Source organism: Panicum hallii, chromosome 9 (assembly GCF_002211085.1).
Source record: "Panicum hallii strain FIL2 chromosome 9, PHallii_v3.1, whole genome shotgun sequence".
Taxonomy (NCBI): domain Eukaryota; kingdom Viridiplantae; phylum Streptophyta; class Magnoliopsida; order Poales; family Poaceae; genus Panicum; species Panicum hallii.
The window spans coordinates 71,944,370-71,953,481 of record NC_038050.1 but is presented as its reverse complement, the minus strand read 5'-3'; the positions used below and the strand labels follow the sequence as shown (position 1 = coordinate 71,953,481).

Sequence of the window (9,112 nt, the reverse complement as noted above, 5' to 3'; positions counted from 1 at the left end):
CATTTTTAGTCAAAGCGTGTTCAGCCGGTACAGAACATGATCAAACTTTGCCCGTGCTCCTGCAGATGTGCCCAAAACAGCACATCAAGTTTTTGGTCTTGCCCATCAGACAACTGAGCAATATTGCCACTGAGTTTGGTTGGTTGAATTGGATTCTGTAGACCTGCACATCATATCCTGGATGAGGGGAAATAGGCTGAGCGCAGTGATGATCTTTGGAAGAAGACTGTTTGGTGAGTTGTGTGAGTGGGTGCAGTGATTCTGGTGAAGATGTTTTTTTTTGGTATGGGTGGATGCAAATGACTCTGCACGTGAGACTCACAAGTGGGTCTGAAGAAGACGCAATGCATTCCCTGAGCCTGCATGAGCGGAGACGGTCAGTTCGGGTGCATTCTGTGCATCATATCCTCCCATACACATGCATCTGCTCCTACATGCAACCAGATGCTCTTTTCGCTCTTTTTAATGAGGTTATATATTCTGTATGTTTATAAAATCCATTGACACAGAATAGGCTCATGTGAGCAACCAAATACACCATATATCTATTTATGATTTGTTACTATTAGTAGTTAAATGCACGTGCATGCTATGGTTGCAAAACATGATTCATGGGAAGAAATGTAACCCTTCAATACTGTCATGCTGTCGCCGTCGACATTGAGGTCTAGGTGCAGGATCTGTGTGTTTACCATGGATTACATGTAACAATCGGATGAAAGTCCAATTTACAAACCATGGATAGTCTGAAGATAAATTTTACGGCAACACAACTGAATAAATCAGGAAAAAGCACTGTCACAAGAAATTCAATTGCACGCAAGAGGGGTAAAAATGAAATTGAGCTAGCTCGACGACCCAAAGAACACCATGCTACCGGGAGAAGTTAGGGCCATGGGAAGCCTGCTCTAGCTGACTTTGTTCCTGGGAACATGCTCATTCCTGAGAGCCTCCTGATGGTTTAGCTTGTTCAGTTCTGCTAATCCAGTTTCATTAGGTGTGCCATCATGGATCAGAGCAGACAGTCATTCGGCCTTGTTCTAACAAACAACCAGCATGTTACAGCATATCTGTGAATCATGAATGAACTTCTCTATACGGAAACGATATTCTTGGGCTATTTGTGTGTGGGGATTGTTTATCATTGGATTATGCGGTTCATTAGTATGTAATCACTTCCGGATGCAAGCTCAGCTTTGCTTTATTCAAACATCTACACCAATCACCAACAAAATCTGGATAAACCAGACGAGTTAACATATTGGCAAGTTAAACAACAATGTCACCGTGACGCACACCGTATACCATCTTAGAGCTCACCTCTACAGCATCAAAGGAAGCATATCAGGATCAACACCATGTGGAAGGAGATCACGGACATTCTCCACATGGACCCGGCAAACTCCGTTCTCGCTGCTCCTCCCTCTTCAAGACCAACAACCATTAAAAACCTGATGTACTCAATGTGCTCGGAAAATGTTCAAGGCTGCAGATTTGCAAGCTGTACTTACTCTGGTCGCACGCTGTCTGGTTCGCAGTTACAAGAGCGGTGTGTATGCTGAGCGACGACGTGGTGTTGGAGTAGCCGCTGTACGCACAAATCTTGGCCTCGCAGCCGGTGCCGTTCGTCGTCTGCCCAAGCTTCAGGCCTCCATCGCAGGACGGCACGGCCGGGCACCCGCTGCGATGAACTGCAGAGCAGTCTAGCCTGGAAATCACAGGGAAAAGTGATGTAGATCATCGTGGCCACTGATTGATAAAACGCCAGGGGAGGAATGGGAGCAGGGGAGCTTACTGCTCGTAGTTGTTTGCACTGCAGCTGCACCGCATGCAGTCTCCGGCGGTGAGCGCGTAGCTGCCGTTCGGGACGAGCAGATTGTAATCAGCCGAGGTGTTGCTGATCGATGAATGGCAAACTGAGTGAGAGCACGGAAATTACAAGAGAAGTTAGTACCGACTGGTGGGTGCGAAATCATTTGCGATGATGAGAGAAAAGATAATGAACAGTAGTCAAAGGCAATTGTGACTCGTCAGCAGTCGTGAGTTGCCTTTCTGCAGTAGTAGTAGTGTATTCAGAGTTCATTCAGACTACAAAGTCATACAGTTTGGCCGGTGATAGCAACATATAACAACTTAAAAAGTTAATTTCTTGAACGAGTTCACTTTTCGAGTCGTGGTTTCTTGAATATTCAAATCATTGGGCTTGTCCTGGCGCGCAGGATGGACAAATGGCGACTTGTCTAAACTCTAAATGCTCTCGGCCTCTCTGAAGTCTGAACAACCTTGCATGTGCAGCAACCTTGTCCAGCTCACCAAGTCAACGAATCTTTTTTAAAAAAACTTTAGTAAATACTAATAATCTCCACCTACGGGAACCATGGCCGAATCCAGTTATCCCAGCAATATCCTATTAGAACCTTGCATTTGGTTTAGCAGACCTAAGTTACCTAGGAAAAATTTACGAAAGCGAAAGAAGTCATCTCTATGCCTCGAACTCACTCACTCATCTTCGGCAGGTGACTCATCAGTTTGACTCGTCTGCAGAATTTAACAATTTTCTTTGGCACTAACCTACTAAACGGCTCTGTAGTCATGAATCGTATGATTCAAAGCACCATGCCACTATGTGTTAATCCAAGCATATGTTTAAGATCGCAAGCAAGACGGAGAGGAACAGAGTTACCAGGGAGGGGGACATCCAGAATCTGCTCCTGCTTCAGGTCCTTGGGGTCGGCGATCTTGTTCAGAGTCAGCAGCGTGCGCTCGTTCACCCCGAACCTGGCGGCGATGCCGGACGTCTCGTCCCCCTTGGCGACGCTGTATGCGAAGTGCATGACGGTGGCGCCGTCCACCGGGTCGCAGGTGCAGGGCAGCGGGATCCGCAGCTTCTGGCCGGGGTAGATGACGTTGACGTCCTTGATGTCGTTGGCGGTGGCGATCTCCTGGAAGGTGACGAAGGCGCCGAAGACGTCGCGCGCGATGTGGTCCAACCCGTCCTGCGGCTGCACCACGTAGACGGGCCCGCCGTCGGAGCGGGCCACCCCGTCGCTCCCGCAGCGGCAGCGGAAGGGGACGCGGACGGTGGCCTTGGCCGCGACGGGCGCGGAGGGGGACGTGTCGGCGGGGAGGCCGTTGGCGCCGAGGAGCTCGGCGAGCGTCGTGGTGGCGTTGAAGCGGGCGGCGAGCCCCGCGTAGGTGGTGGCGTTGGGCACTGCGTAGCCGATGGCGGACCGGCAGGTGGTGCCCGGCGAGGCGCAGGTGAAGTTGGTGGCCCAGGCGGGCGCCGCCAGGAGGAACAGCAGCGCGGCGGCCGGTACGGCGAGGCGGGCGGCGAGGGACAGCATCGTGGCCGGCTCCGGCGAGGGGAAAGGTTTGGGAGGGCGGGGAGGTTTGACCGGTGTGTTGACGCGGGAGGAGTGATGGAAGTTGCCCGGCAGCTCAAGCCAGGGGGTTAAGCCGGCTTAAATGGTAGTGATGTGGGCCCTCTCCGGCTTAAAGTTTCGGAGAACGGTATCGCAAAAATCTGCTCGGTGCTCCAACAGGGAAAATGCGAGGACTTTCCAACGGGCAAGAAGAGTCCATGGTGGACTGCCAGCTTCCGAGCTTGAAGAAGTGCAGGAGCAAAAAGCCTCGCTCCCGGGTTCCGACGGGCGTTGTCGATGACTTGGGCGTCGTCCACCGGCGACCAAGACAGACTGGCTGGGGCCTGGACGCGAGGAAACTGGCAAGCTGGCGAGGACGCGAGGCCAACGTCTCCGCGCCGGACACTAGTGCCGTCGACATCACGCGCTAAAAGCTCAACGCGTGGGTACTCGGTGCCCCCGAAAGCGTTTTGTCCACTGCCTTGGGACATGGACACCAAGCGTGTTCAGGTCATCATGAGGCTTATCTTGAGAGAGTAAGAAAGGAGGGAATAAAATCACTAGGCATTTCATTATTTCACATGATTAGCCGAGCAAAATTTCCGATCGTGAAAACCTAGAGCGTAGAAGGAAAACATACAAAAGAATGAATGAACCAATGGAGGCAGGAATGGGGTCGATCAACTTCCTACAGAAAATGTTCCCTTACAGGCAAAATTTGGAGCCTACAAAAGATAAAATTCTTTTATGCTGACGATCTAAATTCACTCAAGAGGGGTGGAAGGAGGCATGCCGGGTGGATCATCCTTTGGTGGGGGTGCAGAGCTGAAGTCGATATTCGGGAATACTCCTGGTGGCCTCTCAAGAGGTTGTATGGACAATAACTGGGTCGAGTCCCCAACGACATCGGCCCATCCATAATGAGGCTCAGCCCTGATTCAAACGAATGCAAACCGATGAGATTCAAATTCAACCAATCTGCGGCCAAATTTGTACCAGATGTTTAAAAGCATCAGCAGAACAAGTATCTTACTCGTAGTATGTCTCCTCATCGACTACCAAATCCCAGCTCTCGCCAGTAGTGCTCTTCCCATACTTGTGTACTTTTCTGAAATCCAAGACAAATATGGTTTAGTGATCCACTGGTAGTGAAATAGTCAACTTCAAAATAATTTACTAGTATTAACATCCAAGATAACTATCATTTGCATGGTGATGCTAGGATAAATCTGCAGTCTAATAGCAATAAGATGTTTGAAAGGTCTACAGTCCAAATTCCAGTCAAATAACACATTGTTAGACCAAACATTATTAGGTCACGTACCCATTACCAAAGTGTTCTTCTCCCCAAGTTCTTGACCAGCCTGAAAATTTCAATACAGATGTAAGCAGCAGAGTACAAATTATTCCAAGTAGATTATGTTTACTTTATATCTCCATCATAAAGTAGTGGACCCAGCACAATCACAAGATAAAAGGCTCAGAAAAGTAAGAGGTGGAACAGAAGCATATCTCAAAAGTAACATTTCAAAATGTACTAAATATATTTTTTGAACATGACAATGTACTAAATATATATGTGAATGATGCATTATATAAAGGTATGCCGATGTGCTAATATACTTGCTAAGATTTCAATACATCTTTGGACATTGACACGGTCTTCACACAACCAATTTGGAACAAAATCCAACTAGCATAAAAAATATCAAGTTACAAATCTAGATGCTTTTTCTGTCATGATGGTCATACTTAGAAAAATGATTGACGGATTCAAAAACACATTATATTTGCAATCGGAGAGACTACTATATCTTAGGAGTAATATCTAGCATGCAGATGATAAAATGTTGTGCATATAAGTATTTAGTGGTGATGGATCTTACGTTCACCGCCAGGAGATACATGCCATGTCTCCCCTTGTCGAGAACCAATTCCTGCAAAGAACTTTTCTTCCCACTTGTCCCCCCATTTGGTGCCTAAGTCTGTCTCTGCCCACTTATCCGTCCTGTAAGAACACTCATGCAGTAAAGGTGTTATCAACCAGTGGCAGAGTGGCAGTCAAGGAGACAAACTATGCAACACTAAACTTCCCAATATCATGCTAAACTGCAGACAGAAAATGTAAAGACAGGGCATCAATTTGTCCCTCAGAGGAATAACTCACTGTCAAAGTATCACTTCGAACTATGTACCAGTGTCAAGTGGTGGAATTAACCAATTGATATGTGAACTACATAAATATACAAACAGCAATAACAACAAAGCCTTCCAGTCCCAAGTAAGTTGGGGTAGGCTAGAGTTGAAACCCAAAAGAAGCCACTAATCAAGGTTCAGGCACGTGAATAGCTGTTTCCCATGCACTCATATTCAAAGAAATATGGAAGTCGTGATTTGGGCACTAAATATTCAAGATTAAGCACAACACCAGCTGTATAGAAATACATTCATCTTCTACAACCATATAGCTTATGCTGAAAGCCTGAAAATATGAAAAGGCTCACCATTTCAATACAAATCCACGGCCATCATAATGTTCACCCCACCTCTCCCACCAAGACTGTTCGTTTAACCTTCCATATTTGTGGGCACCTTTTTCTGTCCAACCTTTGGCATCATATTTCTCCCACCTAGTAGAAAGCATCGATGGATCAAAATAAATTGTACAAAATTTCAACCAGAACCATGCAAAAACATGATCTAATTCTCACCATTTCTCATACCACCCAGCATTTTCTGCACCTGACTTCGCTTGTTTTTCAGCACTTCTCTCTATTCTTGCAAGATTGCTGTATGGGACAAGGCAAACTGTGTCAGTATCTCTCAAGTGTGATTGTTGTCACCTAGAATGGACATCAATGAAGAAACTGACACATATAGCAGGTATCCTTTAAGCTAAGGTTGGGATACATTCATGGTTCCAAATAAGGAACATGAATAATGATGCAACTGATCATTTGTTTGGAGATTGTGTTGGAATCCTGTCTGTGCAAGGACAGTGCACTAAATTTCAAACCTAATGATCTAACTAATATAAATGTAAATAGATCGAAACAACCCACTTGTGCTTAAAATGGTCTTATATTCTCAGTAGAGCTACAGAATCAACATCGTTCACAGAAAGTAGAATTAAAAAAACAAGGCCAGATGAAACTCTGTATGTGACTATTTGTTAGGTCACTTAGGTTTGCAATGGGGGCTAAATCTTCTGTCTTACATGGGCAGGACCGGTATGCTTAGAATATATGAATTTACAGATTAGTTAATTTACCTCCACTCATCTTGGTACAGAACTTCTTTCCATTTCTCCCACCAAGAGTCACCTTCAGCATTCTTCCCAGATTTCTCAGCACCTAATGTTTCGTAGTTGTATTTATTGACAAATCAGATGCGAGTATAGATTAAAAGACAAAACAAAGGCATTCAACATAGATAAAAAACAGAATTTGTGTGCTATCTAATGATGCTAACTTAGCACTTCAACAGTCTAGCGAGTTTCACATACCATCCTAAATTATCAAAGCACATATATGCTGCCAAAGAGGCAGGGGCACAATTATGATGCTAACTTAGCACTTCAACAGTCTAACGAGTTTTATATACCATCCAAAATTATCAAAGCACATATGCGGCAGGGGCTCCATTATAAAAGAATACTTTGCATACCTAGTTCCTTATATCCAGTCCAGTCACTTTTCTCCCACCACTGCCACATATAATAAAGTCGTTAAGATTTGCAGTAATCAAATAACAAGATTACCAAACTCGCAAGCATTAGTTGGTCATTTTATCACGAAGAATGGTTCTTTGTACAGTACTTAGTACGTAGGAATTTTTCAACATAGTTAAGTGTCTAGCTTTGGCGGGTTAAGGTTTCAAGCCTCTATGCTGGATTGAGTACAGTGAAGTTGAAGCTAGCAGAGAGTAACCGTGTGCCAGTGCCCATGCTAGAGTTTTGAATGAAATGCAATAATTACCTTAATTCAAAAGGTAATGCCACAAACGTCAAAATTTAGCATATTAAAAACAAACTAACTCACTAACAATATTGATCATGTTTGCAGACACATTATAAAAGCTACTACTTAAGAAGCAATAGTTAAAAAGCTAGTAGAGTTTGTAAATTGTGCTTAAAGTTGAATTGCTACTGAAGCACGTCAGGTAAAATAAAAGTAGGGCCTGAATGTAGAGCCCAGAAGCCCCGCACCAATTATTTAAAGCTGCAAGCATGTTGTAAAGGCAATTGCACGGAGGACAGGAATATGATCTGCCAGGATAAGTAAAGAGCCAAAAACATACAGTCTCTTTCCATTCAGTGGAACCATCATGGCTCTGTCCTCCCATTCTTGCCCATCGGCACCGGAACCCATTCTCGCCAGGATCCTCTCCACTCTCCCTGTACCAAGTGCTTCCATCTTCATTTGTTCCGGACTCCTTGACTGCTTCATCCAGCAAATTGATCCCCCATTCCTTCTCACTAGCAATACCAGTGTCTATAAGGCAGGTGCCAAACAAACACATGCATTTCCTTAGCAAAGAGAGAACTAAAGTTGGGAGTCTACAGGTGGGAGCATTTCATTTTTGGACTAAACCAACATTTCTCTGGGAATTGCTCCTAGAATCAAAAACGTGAGCAAGTAACCTACCTCTCTTGGGCGGGGTGTCCCGTGACTGAGGCGCCGGTCCCCTCTGCGTGCACCTCGGATAGAAATCCTGTTGCTTGAACTGCCTTCTAGAACTATACTAGTAAACAAAAAATGCGTGTCAAAATCCCATTCCCTAAGCAACGTGCATTGGACTACAATACATGAAACTTCTGATAAAAGCATTGGCACATTAACTTGTCATTATGCAATCTAAATTAGCAAAAAGGAACACCACAAGTCGGAATGATCCAATCGACTGGTAACTGTAAAATACGAGGTCGGGCACACTCTACAAGTCCGTACAACTAAAAAGGTCCCTAAATGCGATGCGACGTCTCCGTACCGAGGTGCAGGGAAGGGGAGCGGAGGCATGGCGGTGAGGTTGGCGCGCCGCCGGCCCGGTGCGGCGGCGGAGGGCTTGTTCCCATCGACGCGCCACTCCTCGGCGCGCTCGGGCGCGGCCGCGGCCGCCCTGGAGAGGCGCCTCCGCGGCTCGTGGTCGGGCCCGGCGCAGCAGCACCGGATCGCGGCGCGGCGGCGCGGCGCGGGGCGGTGCGGCCAGGGCGCCGCCCCCCTCGCCGTGGTCAGATCGAACGGCGGCCAGGCGAGGCCCCTGGAGCACGCGGCCATCTTCTCATGCCACGGCGCGGGCGGGGCCGTGGGGGGCGGGCGCGGCGGCCGGTGCCGGCGGGGAGGAGATGGGTCGTCTAGCAGTGGCTGGAGGAGGCAAGCGGATGGGAGGGTTTTATACGAATGATGGGGCGGAGGCAGGCGGTGCGCATCGCTGCTCCGAGCCACCGAGAGCGACTGATAAGGGTTCGCTGCCGCGGGGCCGAGGAGAGAGAAATGGGAGAAGTTTCTATGGGTTCTATTAGATCTTCGGAGATTGTTTGGATGGAGGACGGGAATGGCAGGGAAGCTTGATATGGGGCTGGGAGAGACGGGAGGAGGCGGGGAGACGGAGGAGGGAGAAGGCCGCGGCGGCCGGACCTACTTGTCAGTGTCGGAGTCTGCTGTGCTGTAGGAGTGGGACCACGTCACGGATGCGACTGTGGGCTGTGGCCGTCAAACTAGGGGTGGACATTCATTTCCCTCCGTATTTTT

The 9,112-nt window shown here is 47.2% G+C and overlaps 1 protein-coding gene across 1 annotated transcript; it reads right to left on the bottom strand.

Moving 5' to 3' along the window:
• Positions 1-1,161: 1,161 nt before the first annotated feature.
• On the bottom strand, positions 1,162-8,928 carry LOC112873436. The gene is made up of 16 exons (XM_025936383.1): positions 8,352-8,928; positions 8,009-8,100; positions 7,662-7,855; positions 7,029-7,068; positions 6,634-6,715; positions 6,074-6,151; positions 5,867-5,992; positions 5,249-5,370; positions 4,687-4,726; positions 4,396-4,470; positions 4,131-4,295; positions 4,019-4,050; positions 2,684-3,460; positions 1,796-1,916; positions 1,512-1,708; positions 1,162-1,425 (listed from the first exon to the last, which is right to left on the bottom strand). Exons 1-16 carry the CDS (start codon positions 8,636-8,638, stop codon positions 1,331-1,333), a joined length of 2,523 nt encoding a protein of 840 aa, XP_025792168.1. The 5' UTR covers positions 8,639-8,928; the 3' UTR covers positions 1,162-1,330.
• Between the last annotated feature and the right edge of the window lie 184 nt (positions 8,929-9,112).

What these genes read in the sequence shown, in the direction of transcription:
- LOC112873436 (XM_025936383.1), bottom strand. Translation starts at nt 8,638, where the DNA reads ATGGCCGCGTGCTCCAGGGGCCTCGCCTGGCCGCCGTTCGATCTGACC. An exon ending in CTGTACCAAGATGAGTGGAG is followed by an intron (nt 6,152 to 6,633) that starts GTAAATTAACTA and finishes TGTCCCATACAG; the next exon opens with CAATCTTGCAAGAATAGAGA. An exon ending in GATGAGGAGACATACTACGA is followed by an intron (nt 4,296 to 4,395) that starts GTAAGATACTTG and finishes CGTTTGAATCAG; the next exon opens with GGCTGAGCCTCATTATGGAT.